Genomic DNA, 21,964 nt, shown 5'->3' on the forward strand with positions numbered 1-21,964 from the left:
ATAGTTTTGAGGTAGGAATGAATCTCCTCGTCTCCTCGTTTACCAACCAATCAAAAGAGCCCTCCAGTCAGACCAAACTTAGCTATCAGATGAGCTGAAAAGTGGTTAAGGATCTTTGTCAGGGTAAAGCAAAGTAACTATAGTGAAACAGTTGGAAATGTGTAGGGATATGGTTCCGTGGAGAGGTGAGCGAGCCTGCAGAATACAAGCAGATTTCTCACGCCTGCTGTTTTGGAATGGAATAAAAACTGTAACAAATGCGTCAGAACACTGTCTTTTAAGACAGTGTTCTGACGCATTCATTACCTCACCTCACACTAAATGCTTAAGCCGAGCACAGGTAGTAGTAGTAGTAGTAGTAATAGTAGTAGTAATAGTAGTAGTAGTAGTAGTAGTAGTAGTAGAAGTAGTACCTTTATGTTCCTCTGTGTTCATCAGAAACGTGAACCCGGTGGTGGACTGCTAAATGAAGTTACCCTTCTTGGTTACCAGTCAAATCTACCCTCCAGTCTGACCACACCTGGCCACCAGCTAAACTGAGAGGGATTAGGGAACTTCGCCAGGTGTAAAGAGATTGACTATAGCGTTGTTGGGTTTTTTTTACTGGTGTTTGGACTGGTTTTGACCGTTTTTTTTTTTTTTTTTTTTTTTTTTTGACACGTGGCACAGCACCTGCCTTGTGATACCTACCACGCGTGACCTTGGCTTTCCCCTTGACCTTGCATCCTCAAGATCACTGTCTCAGTAGTAACCTAGGACAGTATACGGGTAAAGGTTCATTCTTAAGGTCGTTGCCTGTAAAACGAATCACGATGCAAGGGAATGGCTTGGAGTGTGAGGGGATAGGTCTAGCTCTTGCTGGCAAGATATAGCTCTTACTGACGAGAGCTATCCTACTGTCCCATACTTGCGAGATCTAGCCCTTGCTGGAGAGATCTAGCCTTTACTGGCGAGATCTACCCCATATCAGCAAGATCTATCCCCATACTGGCAAGATCTAGTCCTTATTAACGTGATCTAGTCCTTACTGGCGAGATCTAGCCTTTACTGGCGAGATCTAGCCCTTACTGATGAAATCTAACCCTTAAAGGTGCAATTCAGCTCTTACTGGCAAGATCTAGTTCCTACTGATGAGATCTGTCTGTTACTGGCGAGATCTGGCTGTTACTGACGAGATTCAGCCTTTACTGGCGAGATCTAGCCCTTACTGATGAAATCTAACCCTTAAAGGTGCAGTTCAGCTCTTACTGGCAAGATCTAGTTCCTACTGATGAGATCTGTCTGTTACTGACGAGATTCAGCCTTTACTAGCGAGATCTAGCTCTTACTGGCGGAAGGGGTAATTTTTACAAACCATACAGTAGGGGTGATTTCGCAAAAATTAAAGTCAATGTCAGTTTATTAAAGCATGACTTCATCTTGCCTTAAAAAAAGAAGAAGAAGAAGAAGAAGAAGTCTGAGTGAGCCCAGAAAGTCTAAACGCACTTAAAGGTATGAACTTTTAACCAGAGTCAAAATAGCTATCTTGACTCACTCAGCTTCAGCTTCACTTTGACATTTACTTCCATTTTGTCAACAAACCTTGATTCGTCTTCCGTGTGCTTCCCCCCCCCCCCCAATTTTTTATAAATCTTTCAATTCGGTGACCTCCAGGCGTAAGAACAGCAGTAATACACAATTATTTTGACGTTTTAGTGAATGCATTCAGAAACTAAAGTGGACACCAAGTGAAAATCAATATGTTCTTCTTGTCTTTTAAAATCTCACAGACACACAGCACACTTTGATACGCATGTGACTTCACCAGTTCAGTGACCTTTCGTATCGGATGAATGACGTCACGCACGCGTGTGGTAAAACATAATGATTGATGTAATATACAGAGATTCATTGAGGGTAAGCAGCTGTTGGAAATGTTCCATACTGAGGCTTTAGAAGCAATTATATAGTTGACCACTTAACTACGCTGACATTACTGTGGTGAAGAACATACTGCTTATGCTGTTTCTTTTTTCTTTTTCTTTTTTCATTGAAAGTTTACAGTAAAATGCATACATCTTTGTTTTTTCTTGTTTTCTAATTCTCTCTGGTCTGTGTGCCTTGTTAACCATTTTACTTTCACCATACCCCTCTCTACCTCCTAATCACAGCTTCCCCATCAGCTCCTGATATCTTCGCTTTCCTCTCATTTCCACAGTTCCTTTGATATTTACTAGCCAATGCCTGTAATATTTTTTGCATTCTCTTTTAGTATAATTTATTGCACTCTCTGTATGCAGAGAAAGGGTTAATGAAGGCTGTATCTAAACCCCCAGGTCAAAATATTTGAAGTAAATAAAATCGCGTGTAGAAAGCTTGATTAAAACATAAAATATATCAACCTGCTGAAGGGATTAACCTTGCGTATGCAACTTATTTCTTTCCTGAAGCTAAGCAAAAGTGATGTGCTTTATCCATAGACACTCAGATAGACAGACAAAGAGAATGAAGGATGGATATATAAATAGATAAATAGATTCTTTATAAGGCAGTTATCATCATAATCATACTGAACTATTTGCCTTCCTCATATGTGATGCGATGATGTAGATATTTTCACAGCACTCCTTTTACCACAATACTTTTGTAGCTCAGTTGCCCTCATTCATTCAACTAGCCATTATATTATAGAAAGCAATGTATTATTATTATTAGATGAATGAACAATTGGGCTCCTGTTACTCACCTACACTGGTATGGAATTATCTGGTATTAGGTGGAATTGAAAATTAGATTTGTCCTGACCAGGGGAGGGTTAGTGGGACCAAAATTAACATTCAGTCTAATGTTACCCAGCTAAATAAAATCATCTGGCATTTGCAAAGAAAGAGTGAGAGCTTTTCAGACCAGGAGAGGGTTAATGGTGCCAATATCAAAACACTCAGGTTCCTTTAAGTAACTCACACACAGCTGAATAAAATCATCTGTTGGTAGCTGGAATAGAATGCTAGAGTTATGCCTAACAGGAGAGAGTTAATGTAATGGTTGGCTTCTGTGACACACTAAGATGATCAAAATCATCTGGCATCAATCGGAATTAGAATACTGTACTAGAGTTGTTCCAACCAGGAGAGTTAATGATATCAATACAGTGGGCTCGCACAGTATGCGAATCGCATAGTACGCGAGTGACTAAAAATAATAGCCAGAAAACCTTGATTGAGCGAGTTTAGCCCACAATAAACGAGACAGAGGCAAGAAGTGGCACAAAAATGCTATTTTCCCTGATTATGTGACCCCCACCCCCACACAATGTGCCCATCATGATGAGGCCAGGCAGAGTGAAGTTAAGGAGCCTAGTGTGGTGGAGGGTGGCACAGAACTGTCTGTGTCAAGGATAAGCAAGATCCTTGCTGCTATGGATAAGCTCAAACAAGAAGTGAAGGAACACGAAATCAGCCACCAAAGTACGGAGGAGATTCTCATTAGTATCGACAAAGCCTTCTACTTCTACACAGACGGGCACAGGCAAGAAATTAACAGGAGGAGGCAGACACTCATAACAAGTTACACACAGTGGCCTCAAGAAAGTGAAAGTGAGGAACCAGCTACATTGTCTGATCCTGTTCATGTAGAGGAAGAAGAGGATGCAATGTCAGTTGTGTCAGCATTGGACTTCAGGGGGTTGTTGGCTGAAGTGACAGAGTTAGAGACTCATGGGGAAGGTGCTCAAAAGGAGCCTGAGGATGGAAGTGTTGGTGCGGCGGGGGGGGTGGCACTGTAAATGTTGCCACATGTGGGAACCCCTGTTATTTAAGTCCATCAAGCCTGTTATCTACTGTTGTTAAGGTGACTGACCATATTTTTGTTATTGTAGCTATATCTGTAGTATATGTCTGAAAAATTTTCCCTTTGCTATGTCTCTAAGGGTCAAAAAATGTCAAGGTATGAGGAGGTACCACACATATGTAATTTTTCCATTAAGATTGTGTATTCACAGTGCGTGACTTCACAGTGCACGAGGACCAGGAATGCTTATCCGCTCGCGTACTGTGCGAATCCACTGTACTGTATGACTCACCTTCAGCCGAGTAAAATCTTCTGTTGCTAGCCAGAAACGAATAAGTTACTAGAGTTGTAACAACAATGCAAGTGTTAAGCTGAGATCATTCACAGGTGCAGCAGTGACGGTGAGAGCCTCGCAGAGTCCTCGTCGTGCTCACCAGACTCGGGGTCCCCTGGCGCTGAGGCCTCCTCCTGTAGTCCAGTCCAGCCCCCGCCAGCCTACTTACCCTCAGAGTCACCACCCAACCCTCCCCCTACCACACTTGAAAGGTAAATTAGTCTACAGGTATAGCTCGTTTGTTCTAACCTGGCAAAAATCCTTAACCCCTTTCAGCTCAAGTAGATGGCTAGTTGTAGAAGAGCAGATGGTGTCATGAATAGGAGTCTAGGTATCAAATGTATTAGCTTAATTTAAAATGTTGATTATTGTAGCCTACTACAACACAGTTGTTGCTATATTCTAACAGATTTCACCATTTTCAGATCGTCTCCTGACAGTGCAGGAGATGAACTGGTTGAGGGAAAGAGCTGCATTGACTGCAGCCAAGGGGAGGAAGCTCAGGATGCTCATGTGTTTGATGGTGGTGGAAGGCAATCAGTGTCTTCTTCAGCTGTGCCAAGACCCTCAGAAACAGAGACAGAGTTACCTAGTGTCAGTAAAAGTGAAGAATATGACCCGCCAGAACGCATGTCGACCACTCCTCCCCCACCTGACACTAGTGACCACCAACCAGAAGTCACTTCAGTCTCCTCTGACCATCGTCCCTCACTTGTGGCGCTGGGTCCCTCGCTCACCACCTTGGGAGCAATACCACACACCTTGGCTGTTACTATGGCCAGTCTTTCTTCAGGATTAGCAACATCAGCAGGTCTCCGAGCAGCACCACCTGTTAGCATAGGACAACCATTTTGGGGTGGAGGTGCCTGTCGTGTCAATGGAGTTCGCCCAGACTTTATTAGTGGAGCTGCTGTGCAGCCCACACAGTCACCTCCTGTTCCAGCACCCACTCCTGCAGACTCCAGTAGACCAGGGTACTCACCTCGCCTTCGCACACCTACAGTTATAATGGGGGAAGCAGGTGGTGTAAAGACAATGTTCTGGTCAACCCCAGGTGAAACACAGCCATCTGTATCACAGGCACCACGAGAGGTGCTACCTAGTCCAACTACCCCTTGTGGTTATGGTGCAGATGCAAGTGATGCTGTGCGGGCATCAGTGGATGGACTCTTAACTCTGGGTCAGGACAGAAGAGGATCTTCCCCTCAGTTATCACCCTCAAGCACACTCTCACTTTCCCCTGCTGCCCGCTCTCCTATTGCACAGAGTGCCAGGTCTCCTCATGCCCACACTCCAGTGCCTCGCTCTCCATATATGGCAGCACCCTCCTCGCCTGGTTTTCAGAATGTAAGAAGTTTGTGTTCGCCACAGAGTTCTCCAGGAGACCTCCAGTTACTTCAAAATGCTTCCTTCATACACTCTCCCACCGGCATTGACAGTCAACGTCACCCATCGACTCCTCTTAACATGGAGCAGTTATGGGCTGGAGACCGATCACAGTTACCTCACACTCAACCAGATTCTCAAGCAGCTCTTAACTTAACAACTGTAGGGATGTGGGGAGCCCGAGCCAACTGTGTGGAAACGGTAGTGCCCACTCCCACTCAACCAACACCCATAGATGAAGATGAAGATGACCAACCTATGATCTGCATGATCTGTGAGGACCGTGCCACAGGCCTTCATTATGGCATCATAACTTGTGAAGGGTGAGTACAGTATTTATGCTTCTGCTTATCCATTACAAACTAAACTTGTAAATTTCTTACTCAGCTAACAGTGATGTAGACTTTGCAGTGTTTTTTAAGTGAATCATATCTAGCAGCTGCCGAAGAAGTTCTCTAGAGTAAAAGTAGTTAGTACTGTATTTCTTTTAATATTTTTGTCATTTCTAGTCTTTCAGTATCAATAGTGGTTTGTTCATGGTTGTAGTTGTTGTGGCCCAGACTCACCGAGGTGCAAACCTGGTGGACTGCAGGCTGACGTTACTTTTCTCCTGCAGCCCAATATCCTCATTTCAGGGATAATGATGGAGTTGCAGGATGATAGTATAACTGAGCAGGTTACATCAGTGCCATAGCACGAAAGCATCCATCTCTGGCACCTTATTCATGGTATAGTGACTTATGTTCCGTCCTATGCAATTGACTGTAACTCTTTTGCTGTGTTTGCAGATGTAAAGGGTTCTTCAAGCGGACAGTGCAGAATAAGCGGGTGTACACATGTGTGGCTGATGGGGACTGTGAGATCACCAAGGCTCAGCGCAACCGGTGCCAGTATTGTCGCTTCCAGAAGTGTCTTCGCCAGGGCATGGTACTTGCAGGTGATTGCCCTACACTTTCCTTGGCCCTTTCTACAGTGTTTAATAATACTTTCACCTGTACAACATCTGTACAACTGATGATGATTCATGTTAAAAACACACACTTTCTTGATGAAGCTTTAAGAAAGTAACAAACATTAATGTCTGTGACTGAGCTGCTGGAACTTGCATACTTTGGTTAGCTTAGGCTAACTGTAGAATGCTGAGTGTGTCTATCTAGCACTGAATTAGATGGCATTGGATAGGGCTGGATATCTTAAGCTAGTTGGGGATACATGGAATCTTATCTTCATCGTTGTACAGTTCCAGTTTTCCATTGCAGCAGAGTGGATATGATCTAGAAATCCAGAAACATTAAAAGGAAAATATGAGAAGATATCAACAGCTTACCCACCCACTGAAAGGGGTTTTACATCCATTGACTCACTGTTCAAGTCTCCTTAACCCCAAGTTTGGGAAGTGTAATAACTGAAACTCTCACCCAGAGGGAGAGAGAGATGCCATGGTGGAATTTAAGAACAGTTGAAAAGTTAAGAAAAATAGCATTTGAATTTCAACAAAAGAAGTTAAAAGCCAGTGAATTAGTAGAAGGTGATGTTAGAAAGTTTGAAGAATGCATGCAAAAGTGTCTAGTTTCAATTAAGTAGAATAATTTAAACTTATTTAGAAATGTATAGCATAAAAATTCAAAGTGTACCAAGTGGCTAACTCTATCTTGCTTCAGCTTTGGTGATCATTATTTCTTGATTGCAGATGAGCCTAATTTAAATTTCAATTACAGTATTCCAAATTCTTCATTAAAGACTAACATATATGGTACTTCTTGTGAAATTACTGTTATGCTGTAGTATTTTTCACTTAGATTGTAATACAAAGTGTTATAAATATGTCATTGTCATCAACAGCTGTCAGAGAGGACCGAATGCCAGGTGGCCGAAATTCTGGAGCTGTATACAATCTATATAAGGTAACTAGAACCTAGTCCTGTACCAAAGTCTCATTCTTTTTTCTAACATATCATTTAGCTTCTGTAATCTGTTACAGTTTGACCAGACTTAGCATTTTAATCCAGCCATCATATATCTAACAAAATGAAGACTTCAGGAGATCCTAACTTAACAAGATGGATGCTGAGATGTGGAAGACTGTCTTGTGACAATGATCCAGAAAATTTTGTATGAGCAAAGGAAGAAAAACAAACTTTCTTCTGTACTCCAGTGAGACTGCATTTTATTTTTTGTGTGCCTGTATATTTGAACTGATAAAACCATTCTGTAAAAAAAAAAAAAAAAAAAAAAAGACTTTTATCAGTAGTGTGTTAGAAAATTGTTCCTTTATGATATGAACCTTGTAACGTTCTACCAGCTTTTGTATCAAACTGTTTGAAGCTAACCCACAGCACCAGTGTGCTTTGAAGCAGGTGTTTGGGGTGCGTGCAAGGAAAATGGACTAATGGTGAGACTCTTTGCCTGATTTATGAAATTACCAAAAACGTTATCCTGGAGGGAGGTAAGACTACCCTGGTTTCACAGTTTTTCTCTAGCTTCACTTGCTTCCACTGTTAAGCTCACTCTGCTTATTGTTGTTGTTTCATCACCTGCTGGGATGACTAGAATTGTACTGTCCTGCATAGTAGTGACATAAGTGTGATAATTATATTGTAGGAGAGATGCAACAATGATGAAAGTACTGGAACCCCTGTTGCTTTGGTTTTTATATTGAAAGATATCATATTGAATAAGCAGTTTTGCCACAACAGTATTTCTAAATGTGTGCTGACATAATTTACTGAATCTCTATATCAATGTGGGTTCTGATGCTTCTATTTTTGTTTGTAGAATTTAGTGAATCTTGTCAATCAAGACTACGTGACGAGTAAATATTGGGGGCATTTGATTTATAAAAGTAAAAGTATCCTCTAAAACTCCACTGTCTAGCGCTAACAGGGAAGTGTGATAAAGGCAGAACTTTAATATAAGCATTGGTGTAATCAGAGGGCAGCTGGGTGGCACTGCCTTCCCTGAAACATGGCTGGTCATTCCAGTGGCCACCCCAGACTTCTAAGGAAGTATCGCAGACCCCCTAAAGAGTTTTCTTTGGGGCACCTCATAATTATTAGGATTAGCCATCCCTTGGCCACCCAGTTTTTAAAATTGTACCTATGCCCCTTTATATGATTAAGCTTTTACCACTGCATATCAAATTTTTCTGGATACATCAGACTAAAGTTCAGTATATCTGAGCTAATACAGCACCTTGCTGGATGTAATTATACGGCTGATAATGCTGAGAGACATGGATATTACTAATAATGAGGCATCATAAGCTTAAAATCGTGTTTTTTTTTTTTTTTTTTTTTTTTTTTTTTTTTTTTTTCCAGGTAATACACATTCAATTTATACCCATTGTTATTTCCACAAATAAGTTTTTAATCAGCACTGAACACCTTTTACAAGTACATTAAACATAATCTTATTTGTTCATTATTACTGGTAACCAGTCAGGATGTGTAGTGAAGGATCACTGCAGCAACTCACACTAATCATCATCATCATCATCATAATCATCATCATCATCTGGACCTCCTTTCTCACCCAAGGGCAAGGTGAGGAGTAGTAACGTCCAGACAGCCAAAGTTTGCGCACTTCAATGGGCAACGATTCCATTCACTCATCATTCAAGCCCTCAAAATCCTGGCTCCATCTGATAGGCCAAAAAAATGTCACCACATACAGGAAGGTAGCTTCACATATACCCATCTGATAGAGCCAATCTGATCGTTGTCACGTTAAAAAGGGGTGCCAAATCCCTGGTAATGCACTTCTTCACACAAAACTCATAGAGCCAGCTCTATCTCTTGTCAGTCCCTTAGTCATACCAATTTTCATACCTCTTTTCCTCTCACACTCATCCACCATATCCCTCCGCCTTTTTCTTGGCCTACCTCGCCTTCTCCCTCCTTCAGATTCGCTCAGTACCTTTATCACAACTCTTTTGTCATCCATTCTCTCCAAATGACCATACCATCTCAGTACACTTTCTTCGATTCAGGTGTCCACAGACTTCCTCGCTCCGCATCTTTCATGAATCACATTATTCCATATCCCATCTACTTTCTGTACTCCACATACCAGTACATTCCTCAGCAGTCTCATCTCCACTGCTCTTACTCTTGACTTTTCATTTTCATGCCACACCATAGTCTCATGTCTATATGTTAAAGTTTACACTAACACTCTTTCATGTATGCCTTGCGCAGCTGCAACACTCAAGCCTCCGTTTCCTATCAAGGCCTTCATAGCACCACCTACTTTCCTTCCTGGTGCCACTCTGCTTTCCACTTCTGCACATTTTCCTCTCATTTCTGTCACTGTACCCAGGTATTTGAACTCTCTCACCAGTTCTGGTCTCTCTCCATTCACTGTAACATCACACTGGGAGTCACCTTCTCTCTCAGTAACCATCACTTTACTCTTTTCTACATTTACTCTCAAGGCACAACACTAACAGACATATACAAAACTCTGCAGTAGTCTACCAAGCTCTTGTCCAGTATTTGCAAGTAGCACTGCATCATCAGCAAACAACAAATTTTAGATATTCCATCCATCACCATTCATTACCAGTCCCATCCCTCTTTCAGTTACTTGTGTTTTTACTTCTCTCATCACCCCATCCATATATATATTGAACAACCATGGGGGCATCACACCACCTTGTCGCATGCCCACATTGATCGTTAACCATTCACTTAGATGCCCATTTACCCTTGCACATGACTTTGTGTATGGGTAAATGGTCATCTAGCAACTTACCATCTACACCGTATGTGCACAAAACCTTCCACAGTCCTTCTGTCTACTTTGTTGCATGCTTTTTCCAGATCCATAAATGCCATAGACGCCTTATAGTCCTCTCATAAGCCTTTTCACTATCTGTCTCACTACAAATATTTGATCCACACATTCTCTGCCACTCCTACAGCCACCCTGTTCATCACTCACTTGGACTTCTGATATCTCTCTTACTTTCTGTTTAATAGTTTTTTCCATATACCTTCCTTACAACACTCAGTATCTTATGCCACAACAATTCTTACACTCTCCTCGCTCACCTATATTTTTGTACAGGGGTACAGTCACTGCCTTTTTCCACTCTACTGGCACAGTTCCACTCATCCATGCCTTCTTACATATCTCCAACAAGCACATCATTCCACACTCTCCACTACACTGAATCATCTCTGCATATACCTCATTAACCCCAGCTGCTTTCCCATTTTTCAGCTGCTTCATGGCATTCTTCACCTCTCTGAGTGTTATATTTCCTGGCTCTGCATTCCTTCTCTGTACACCCCCAAAACCAATCATGTTAACACTCTCTTTGTTCGCTCCATTGCCATCCATCGGGCTTTCAAAATTTTCTTTCCATCTGGGTCTTACTTCATCCTCATGGGATAATAATCTCACACTTTCACATTTCTTTCCATTGTTACTTCTACATTTCCGTACCTGTTTCCAGAATAACTTCCTGTTTTCAGAGTAATTTTCATTCTTTTTCTTCCTAGATCATCACTTACCTCCTTCATTTTCCTCTTCACTAGTCTCTTTATGTGCTTCTTGCTTTCAGTGTATTCAGTTCTTATTTCAGCTGAACCCCTGTCCTATATCCACTCTAGCCACTTCTTCCTCCTTTCTTCCACTTCTCTCTTAACCTCTTCATCTCACCATACCGTACCTTTCTTCTTTGTTGTAACTCTAGTCACACCACACACCACTTTAGCATTCATAACTAAGCAGTCCTTATGTGCATTCCACAAGCTGTCCAGATCCATTTCATTCCAAATCACTGATTCTAACTCTCCCCTACTTGTATTCACATTTGCCATTTCTCTGATCCTCAGCTTCTCAACTTTCAGTCTCTTACCCTGACTACTCCTGTCTCTCTTGGTCCACCACACTCCTCTCAGCTTGATCTTGCATACCACAGTCATATGATCTGACAACCCTCCACATTGTCGTCTCACTGCCCTCATATCAGCAGTACTTCCCAGCATTGATTTCTCTACAAGCACGTAATTAATCAGGCTCCTTTCAACATGACCTCCATTCCCTCTGTACCATGTATATTTATGTGCATCTTTGTGTTTGAAATAAAAATTACAAATACACAACCTCCTTTCCTGATGCATGTCCTTCATTCACTTCCCGTTATCATTCTTTCCTGGTTCTCCATTATTACCACATTAATATTTACCAATAATTACAATAAATTACTGTAGTACTCATTGTATGAAGTGGTTCATAGATTATTAGATCAAATACCGTGCATATGAACAGAGGTACCTCAACCCAACATCAGATACATACTGTATTATCTTCTTGCAACCATTAATACGATTTTTTAGTTTGAGAAGGTAATCTTCCACACTGGAACACAACTTGCCCATACTGCAGTTTCACGAAGTGCAGTGGTGCTGAAGAGGAGCCTACACATGGTGGTGCTTTGCACCCTGGGTGGAGTGAAGCAGCTGTGGCATCCACTCAGGAGCCAAACCTCCTCATATTTCCCTGCACCTCATTGTTGGAAAGGACCCTGGTTTTATACTGGTGTGGTGCAGTCTGTCTCATGGGGGAGGTGGTTCCTCACATGGTGTATGTATTGTAGTGTATCCATAGGATGTCCCCACAGAAACAGTTGCTTGCCTGTAATCAACGGGTCTGCTTAGTTAGACAGACTAGGGCTAAGCAATGACAGCAACAACAGTAAGGTGTAAATTACTGTACTGCAATAGTACAAATCAGCATTAGTTACCCCTGACTTTCTTCAGTTGTATCAGAGTCTGAGAAGAAAGCCCAGTTGATTTAAGGTGTCTGATAATAGCAAAATTCTGATATAGAGCAGTTTGACTGTACATACATTATGTACCACTTGCTAATGCAGGTTGTCTGATTGACAGATTTACATTCTTTGGAAATTGATGTTCTTTTTCAACTCATAAATGTTGGTGCAATCATATGAAGGTATACTCAGCCCTCTACAGCACTCGTACACATTTACTGTATACTGTACAGTACAGGTGTACATTTATTTATTTATCTATTTATTTAGACAATCCTAAATACATCATTCATTATTATACTTATTTGTATCAGATAACAACTTAGTACTGTACTGTGTAACTTACTGTATTAGATAATGAAGCATATTATTCTGTGTTACAATGTAACGTACCATCTCTGAACTTTAAGGTATGATATAAGAAAATACAGTAACCTGTATGTATATTATACTTCTTACTAAATACTATTTAGCCTTAGCATAACATAAATTACAGAGAAATTTATCTTTGAGTGTACTTTTAACAAATAGCTCACCATACCTGTTTTCACATTTTGCCTTAACTTTTTTCACTGTGATGATGTATTATTGTAGTTTGTTCTTGCTACCTCCGGACATTTGCATTCATCTTTGGAAAAGCCTGTTATTTTAACAGGGCTAATGAAAGCAGTGTGTAATCCTTCCATTTCAAAATAATATCCCCTAAGGTGAGTCAAATCATCTGAAGAAAGCAAGGATAATTTTTAAAAATATTTTGTTGGACTGAAAGAGTTAACATTGATTTGCAAGGGAGACAGAAGCACATATGTGTGTGTTTTTATTTTTGAATTATACTCAGGGTTTTGCATTATTTGGGTAAGTTTTTAAGTACAGGTATTTATATTTTTGATTGCATGTTATTTCATCATGTGTCTTGTATGAATTGTGAATTATATTAAGTGGCTTAATCCAAAATGCTATATCACTAAGATCATCAGTAGAAGTTTGAAAGATAACTATTGAAACAAAACAGAACCAGAGTTGTAGCATAGTTGCTAAGTATTCAGCAGTATACAATGTATAATAAATTATCTCTCATACTTTAAAATGTAGATAAGATAATCAGATTTATATTACTAGTGAGACAGGCATTGTTAATTAACACAAGTACTGTTTTTTTTTTTTTTAATACTCAAGTACAGTTATTGTACTTATTTGCTTCTTATTCAACTGAGGAAAGTCTGAAGTACATGTCAAATTTCTACTGTTATTTGGTCCTGAAATGCTCTGTTTGAAGATGCTTATCTAGTATTTGTGTTATGGTTCCTTTATTTTACACAATTTAAATGAAAAATGACCAGCACTGATTTTCTATGGTAAGTACAGATGCAGCATAATCAATTCTGTGCACTGCTTTTGCTCTGCTGTTGATAGTTCAGATTTTTGGCACTGAATACTTTTCAGATAATGGGCACTGCTCTTTTCATATAACAATATTTCGAGTAGTATTAGTTTTATAGAGCTGTGATATTTGATACTGTTTGGTGCACATTTTTAATGTAAATAACTATAGTATTAACATTGTTTCAGCACAGAGTTGTGCTGTTGTAAAGCTTCTTTGATAAACAATGTTTAGATATGATATTAATTATGACACACAGTGGACAGCCTTTGGGAATACTAAATGATAATTAGCCATAACTTTACTACTTTCTGCCTATGAAATGCAGTGTGAGCTTATAGATGTGTCTTTTTTGTAGGTAAAGTACAAAAAGAAGAACAAAAAGAATGGGCAAATAAAGCAAGGCACAACTTCCCCTGACAAGAAGCTAAGCCTAGACCCTTTGATGATGGCAGGCACCACATCTCTCACCACGACTGCCCTCACTATGCCCATCGCCACCCCCCTCACCTCGCCCTCCGTTACTTCCCCCATTCCTACTGGGCTTAACAGTGGTCCAATTCTCAAAGCAGCACTCACCAATCCTTCTGAGGTGAGTTGAGTACACTAGTGTTGCTCCAGAAATGTTATAATGTTATTGATACTCTCAGACTGGTGTGGGTTGCTCTCTGCATAATAAAATTGCCTATCAGCTGGAATAAAAGGATGCAGTGGAGTTATTCTCACCATCAAAGGGTTACTGATACCAGTACAGGTACTGACAGTAAAGATTCTGTGACTCACCTTTAGCTGAATGAAATCATCTTGTGTTAGCTGGAATAGAGTTTCCTCAACCATGAGAAATTTAATAGTGACTGTAAGCTCTGGAATACAGTAGTCTGATACTGCTTGTGCAATTAAATATCCACCATTTATTATGTCTGTGACATAATTAATAGTCACCCATAGTTCATATGGTATAGCAGAGTAATATGATGAAATATAATCTCCAGCAGAGAAAATGCATGGGAATAAGTATTGGAGGTGACCAGGAACAGGATGGAAGGATAGAGTGTAGAAGAATATGTGAAAAAGTATAACAGGATACTAATCTGAGTCAGAATACCATTGCTTAGAAGCTTTTTGTTATGTGTGCTGTACATCCAATGAAAAGGCTGTACTGTACTGGTGCTTTAGAAGGTGAAGACAGAAAAATTATATAAAATTACTATCCCATTTAACAGAATGCTCTTGCCAGCCTTATTCATGATGCAGAAGATTGTGGAGGTGTCTGTAAACCTCCAGTGGAGGAATATTTAGCATTTTACATCATGAAGCACACCATTTTATATGATAACCTTCTCACCTCAATCCAACAGGTAGCCCACTTTCGCCAGCGTATGGAGAGTACTGTGTCATCCAGCAGAGAACGCTTCATGCCTTATCCAGTTGCACAGGCCATGATTAGGATGCTGATAGAATGCGATGATTTTGAAGACATTGCCACATTAAAGGTAGTAATGAATGATGATATTAGTACTGCTTTAATGTCATGATTTTCTGGACATTCAGACATAATTTATATGATAGAGAAGTTATAATAATGATTACCATTTGATTATCAATTTATATTAATATTTTTGAACACAAAAACTTCCTGCAATACTGAAAATGAATCTGAGGATACAGAAAAGATTAAATGAATAGTAAATCAAAAATTTATAAACCAGGTATCATTATTATTTGTATTTGGCCTTAAGTAGTCAGTAGCTGTATATACATTGTATCAGCAACACTGACGAGGAGCCTGTACAGTACTGTATATGGAACCAATGTATACCCTCAGTGGAGCAGCTGTGGCATCCACCCAAAAGCCAAGCTTCCTCATATATCTCTTCACCTCACTGTTGGAAAGGATCTCTGCTGGAGTGCTGTGTAACACAGGGGAGGTGTCAGTTTGCTGCACAATATGTATACAGTACATTACTGTACAGTACTTCTGAGATGGCCCCATAGAAGCAGTTGCATACCTGTGGTTGACAGGACAGCTCAGCCAGACAGACTGGAATTAAGCAACAAAAACAGTAACAACAATGCAGTTTCTGTGCAGTGTGATACATTGTATGGTTATTATTATTTTTTTTTAATCAGTGCACATTTAATTCTCATGTATTTACTTTGGTTAACTCTTTAAGTATTTTTTTTCAGTAAAATACAGGTGCATCATAGCCAGACTGTAATTTTTAACCCCTTCATTATGGTGTCATCCTTTGTATTTTACTCTTGGTACCCAATAGGTGATTTTTCATTTTGTAGAAGGGACTTTTTAATTGGAGGCATTAGATGTGGCCTTCATTAACCCTTATAATTCTAGAGGTCTGTCCAAAGCTGAATAGAATCATCGGGTGGCAGCAAAACTAAAATAAGAAAATACATCATCTGACTGGAAGGATGAAATGTCCCACCTATGCTTTAGAAATTAAACAAGCAAACATGAGTTGTGAATTTCCTTTTTCTAGAAAGCTGGTGATCCTAATGTCATTTGACCTCCTTACCCTGTTAACAGGAGGTATGTCTTTTTTGTGTTGCAATCTTGAGCTATTTCTCTGGGCAGTTCCTTAGCCAGGAAGTCTTCATGAAGACACACCTCACATCTTCTTTGGTCTGCCTCTGGGCATTCTTCTTTCCACATTCACAACTGCAATATAGTGAAGTTAGAGTTCGAGATATGTCTGTCTACAGTATCTATCTGCAGTATAGCCAGACGCCATAGTCCCATAAGGGGTGGCCATTTGTCTTTGAGGTAGTTTTTTTACGGGAAGGGACATTAACCCTCCAGCAATCCACTTGGTGACGTGTAAGAAACATACTTGGGTTGGCCATGTGGTTACCACTCAGCATTGTAATTGGTTTCCTGACTGACACGAAACCATTAGGTTTGTCACCCACTGTAAAGCCACATGAAAAGGAAAGAAAAGCAATAAAAAGTGACAGAAAAGTTGGGAAAAATAGAAGGAGAGGAGGGCAGACACAGAAAAAGAATGATAAAGGTGAAGAAAAAAGTAGGCAGCACTACATCAAGTGAGTGGATTGAGATATGTAAATTAGTAAATAAGATTATGTCTCAATGCCTTACTCATCAGTACTTAAGAAGTATTCTTTTTTCAGAACCTTGATGACCTGTTGGACCATAAGAGTGACCTTTCGACCAAACTATGCCAGTTGGGTGACTCTATATCCATCAAACTGGTACAGTGGACCAAACGCCTCCCCTTCTACCAAGAACTCCCTGTTGAGGTTCATACTCGTCTCCTCACCCACAAATGGCACGAACTATTAGTGCTGACCACATCAGCATACCAGGCGATATATGGACTGCAAAAATTAGGGTCACGGTCATCAGATGGCACTGAGGCAGAATTCCATCAAGCGGTCAGTATCAGAGTAGATGATATGGTAACCTCATTTTTGCAGCAAGGAAAGACTCCTGAAACTAAGGGGGTTCATAATGGTTAGTGATAATTAATGTTAAAATGAATGCATATTTGTTCATCGTTTTGATCAGAGATATTATATTGTACGGTAAAATTTAAATTCTTTTGTTGGTAAAGCTGAGGATTATTAACACTTGACATCATATATTCTGCTAATTCATGGAATATTAATGATAATGATGATCTCTTTCATTCATTCACTCATCATCCAAATCTACATTGCCCCATGAGGAGCGTAGGAGCCCGGGGCTAGGCAAGTTGGTCCTGATTTCTAAGTTATTTGTTTGAGGCTTTCACTAAAAACTCGTTAATAGTTTTCACGACCAGTATACTTTGACTTGATGGTTCTGATGCTATGAGGTGGTTGCTTATGTCTATTATCCATGCATTTCATATACCGTAATCTCTACCTTCAGGTGACATGTTGAGTTAGAAGTCAAATGGATTGTTGTGGTCTAGGAATCCATTTATGACATTGGGTGGTAACCATATACTGTAATCAGATGGATTCAGTGGCCATTGAGTGGATTAAGGCACTCCAGCCAAAATGTGGCCCAATAGAGTTTACATCTTAGGTACATTTGAGGTTTAATTTTTACACTTTATTTATTATTATCTTTTTTAATGTGTCCAACTCTCGGCAGAGGCTTCACAGCCTGTTCCCAGGGTCCAGTAGTCCACCTACCTGCCATACACCTCCACATGTTACCACATTGGCACTACCACCAATTGTCCATTTCAAATACATGCTAGGGCTGTCTCATACAGGACTGGTGCATTGGTATTAGTATTTTTACATGTCTGTGGGTCTTCTGGTAGATCAGTAAAGTCTGCTTTTTATGACATTCAGATCCTTACACTGTTTCCTGTCCCAGCTGGGATTTGAACCTGGGTCCATTAGGACTGCAGGCCACCTTTTTACCAATTCAGTCACATAATGCCACTCAGGGATACAGAACTGGTCACTTGCCTTAAATGTCTGGTTTAAGTAGCCTAGCCCCAGGCTTCTATGCTTCTGATGAGGCAATACAGTATTGGATGTTAGGTATAAACTTAGAGATTCTCATTTGTGGTAGGTGCTGATGGCCATCATCCATGCACATGATGTAGTGCTGTCTATTTCTTCCTTCACTTTTATCATTCTTTTTCTGTATCTCCCCTCCTTTCTTCCTATTTTTCCCATCTTTCCTGTCACTTTTTAGCATTCTTCTTTCCTTTTCAGGTGGCTTTACATTGAGTGACAAGCCTAATGGTTTCCTGTTAGTCAGGAAACCATTTACAGTGCTGGGTGGTAACCATATAACCAACCCACATGTGTTCCCCATGTGTCAGCAAGTGAGTTGGCAGAGGGTTAGTGCCTCTCCATGTAAAACATTTAATGCAAAGACAATGGCCACCCTTTATGGGATTATGGCATCTGATCGTAGATAGATAGATAGATATTCTCATTCATTACTTATATTGCAGGTATCAAACAACCTGTGTACGTTACAAACCTGTCTTAACTCTATGATGGGGAGACCAATTACCATGGATCAACTGAGACAAGAGGTTGGAGTCATGGTGGAAAAGATCACACATGTCACTTTTGCCCTTCGCAAAGCCAAGATACAGATTGAGGAGTATGTCTGCCTTAAAGTCATTGCAATGTTGAACCAAAGTGAGTACCGGTACTGTACTGAATAACTGTTTGTGCCTGTTGTTTGCTCATGCATGTCATTATATATATAAGGCAGAAGGTGTTACCTAAGTCCCTTTATAAAGCTTAGTGAATCAGAAGAACTAGTTACAGCAACATGAAAATATAACATTTGGGTAATTGTTTATGAATTCTCACAACTTATCTCATACCTGGGGCACATTATGGTGGATGGACAGTATAATGAGGGAATGCTTGTTGATATTGTTGTGTTTGTATACTGTACAGTATATGTGTAAGTGAAGAAATGTAATGAGAGTAAATTTAATGTACTAGTTAAGCCTTCTTGCTGTTGGGAGATATCAACTTCTCAAAGAATAACTTGGGTGAAATTACTGTACAGAATATATATGCTATCTGTGAAATATACCTACTTTAAGTATTTTGTTGTGTTGATTATAAAGTAATGTTGTTTCCCCAGCTCGCACTGGCCATAAAGAGCTTGAGGTAATCCAGGAGAGATATATGGGCTGTCTCCGCTCTTTTTGTGAGACTCACTACCCATCTCAACCTTCCAGATTGCAAAATCTGCTAGTCATACTTCCAGATGTAAGTTGAATTTTTGAGAAATTTGGTGACTTTTTTGGATTATGTAGACTGAACTGTGAGTTTTTAGTGCAACTTTTTAAAACGAGTTGTACAATAAGGTTACACAGAGTGAATGAAGATGGTAAAGTTGATAGGATGGTGAAAAGAGTGCATGTGATTTTGAAGGGCGAGGAGGCATGGGAAGACTAGAATTAAGTGGATGGATATGGTAAGATGATATGAGAAAGTAGGGTATGGGAGTTGATGAAGCTAAGGAATGGACAAGGGATCAATTTCATCAGATGAACTATATAGAGAAAAGCATATGACAGTTATTTGGTACTCCATTTTTTACTCAGTGGTCAATGAAATGACTTCATCTGATAGATATGTCTTGCTTCCTTATTACTTTAAGTAGGAGTATGGGCTATGATATGATGCTATACATATGTGATTTTGGTTTTGATTTAGGATGTCAGTGGTGCAGTATGCTACAGTATGTTCACTTATGTAATCATTACTGTTGCAGACTCAAGCAGCTAATGTTCAGCTTTGCAATATTTACTGTTCTTCCAGATTCAAGCAGCTGCTGCCAAGGTTCTAGAAACAAAGATGCTGTATGTTCCTTTCCTACTGAACTCGACCATCAACAGATAGCAATAAACAGATGGATGGTTCTTGGAGCAAGTCCGCTGCAAGCGTCTTGTAGTGAACCAGATGCCGTCCTGTCCCTGCTGTTTGTGCAGCAGTAAGGGTGCTGCAGCCACTCTTATCATGCCTAGCAGCAAACTCTACCATGACTGGTCATAATCTGATCAGTTGGTGAAAGTTACCAATGTCTGCATGGTGTGTGATATATAAGAAATGGTAATCTAGCCAGAGCATTTATTTTGCTAAAATATACCAACAAGTTTTTCCAGTGGTTGTGTAACCAGTTTACCTGTGATGAGGTGCGTACTAGTTTCTGAGTAATGTTTATAGGTGTTATTTTACAAAAATATATAAAAAAATATATTTCCTAATCTGCTTACCAAAGGTTTTATGAAAACTTATGGGTTTGGACCTGAAAATTCCAAATACCGTAAACCAGCAGAGATACTTAAAGGCTGTGTGACTGAAAAATTATGCAAGACTATGCAGGTCACCTGATCTCCACAGCTTTTTTTATCTCCTTATCATAAAATGAAATTCCTACTAGTCGCAGAATTATGAGTCTACTTAAATGGAGAAATATAGTTTTATTACATTTTTCATATGTTTACCAAGCACAAGAAAAATCTCAAGGTTTTTCATTGTAGAGGCAGTGGCACTCTGCACAGTCTGACCATTGGTGCCAGTACATGTACATGTAAAACGTGGTGACCGAAGAATGATCTGCAGCTAAAATATATTCAAGTGACATTTTCCTACAATTTTATCTGGGGGAAAGCTCAGATTGGTACCTGCAAGATGGTTTACAAAGTGCATATGAACAGTATTTTGTGAACGAATCCACTTAGTATTAAAAAGCAGTAAGAAGGAGACAGTTCCTAGAAAGATTATACTAACAAACTTCATAGCACTGATTTTGAAAAGTGCAAAATAATTATTCTATGTCTTGTAAAACACATCAATTTTACATGTTAAGGTTTATACAGATGATTTGTATCTTCAGAAGCACAACTCTGATTATAGTCTTGTGCTGCCATATGACTCTTACCATTTATACATTTATTAAGAATGGACAGTTCTTGTAAATGATATACAGTTGTATGAGAGAGAAAAACTTTTATTATTGAGTACATTTTTTGTAAATACACTTTGCAGATGATCCTTTTGTTTGTACAGTTTTCAGTACTACAGTCAGTACTAGTGAGGGTGTATGTTGTGAGGTGTGGATGTGCCGGTGTTCCGCAGCACAGAGATGGAGGCAGCTTACAAAGTACTCACCTAAGTTACCATCCTTCTGCTTGAGAAGTTTAGGAGTTAGACTAAATTGTTACCAACCATCCAGAAGAAACATCCGTATACCTACCATTGTTACCAGTTATATATTTATGCAGTCATGTTACCTCTAACATCATTATCCTTATCTAGTAGGGGTTAATATCCTACCTTACCTTGTTACCATCCTTCTGCTAGAAAAGGATATGCTTCAACTATTTTGTTAACCAGTCTTCTCTTTGAAAAGTTTTTGATATCATTTGCTGTGGTTGCCCTTCTTCTGATCAATTATAGTTTTTATATACAGTATATTCCACTTCTTATGTTACCATTCCTTCAGTAGCAACTTCTGTGCCTGTTCACTGACAACAGTCTTTCCATTTGTTGTTTTGTCAACTAATGAAACAAATTTAGTTTTGTACCATTTTTTTTTTTTTTTTTTTTTTTTTCAGATACATTATGATATAATGTAATATTCAGTAACTTCTCTTCTTGTTGTTTTTTTAAAGCAACATGTAATAGGGCACAAGTATTGTTGTACACTGATGTTTATAAAAGATTGAAGTATTTATTCCTTATTTATTATTTTTCACTTAACATTATTCTTTTTATAATGAAGTACCCCTGTACAGAATAGTGTTAATACTGCTTAGTTTATAGGGCAGTGCAGTATTTTAATTTTAACTTAATGGTC

At 39.5% G+C, this 21,964-nt stretch overlaps 1 protein-coding gene across 2 annotated transcripts in view; it reads left to right on the plus strand.

The window, feature by feature from the left end:
• Positions 1–21,706, plus strand: part of Hr4 (nuclear hormone receptor 4) — a 78,492-nt gene extending 56,786 nt beyond the window's left edge. The window contains exons 3-12 of one of the 2 annotated variants that reach the window (XM_080273528.1): positions 4,156–4,314; positions 4,528–5,811; positions 6,277–6,425; positions 7,331–7,392; positions 14,006–14,239; positions 15,006–15,140; positions 16,795–17,058; positions 18,588–18,780; positions 19,241–19,368; positions 19,924–21,706. In XM_080273528.1, the coding sequence (XP_080129654.1) occupies positions 4,156–4,314; positions 4,528–5,811; positions 6,277–6,425; positions 7,331–7,392; positions 14,006–14,239; positions 15,006–15,140; positions 16,795–17,058; positions 18,588–18,780; positions 19,241–19,368; positions 19,924–20,004 (2,689 nt within the window). In that variant the 3' untranslated portion in view covers positions 20,005–21,706. The remainder of the gene's footprint in view (positions 1–4,155; positions 4,315–4,527; positions 5,812–6,276; positions 6,426–7,330; positions 7,393–14,005; positions 14,240–15,005; positions 15,141–16,794; positions 17,059–18,587; positions 18,781–19,240; positions 19,369–19,923) is intronic. The other variant, XM_080273529.1, reaches the window with a different exon arrangement.
• Positions 21,707–21,964: the final 258 nt, after the last annotated feature.

The sequence above is a fragment of the Coenobita brevimanus genome, chromosome 55, assembly GCF_032717465.1.
Source record: "Coenobita brevimanus isolate Jiangsu-jjx chromosome 55, ASM3271746v2, whole genome shotgun sequence".
In the NCBI taxonomy this organism is placed as follows: Eukaryota; Metazoa; Arthropoda; class Malacostraca; order Decapoda; family Coenobitidae; genus Coenobita; species Coenobita brevimanus.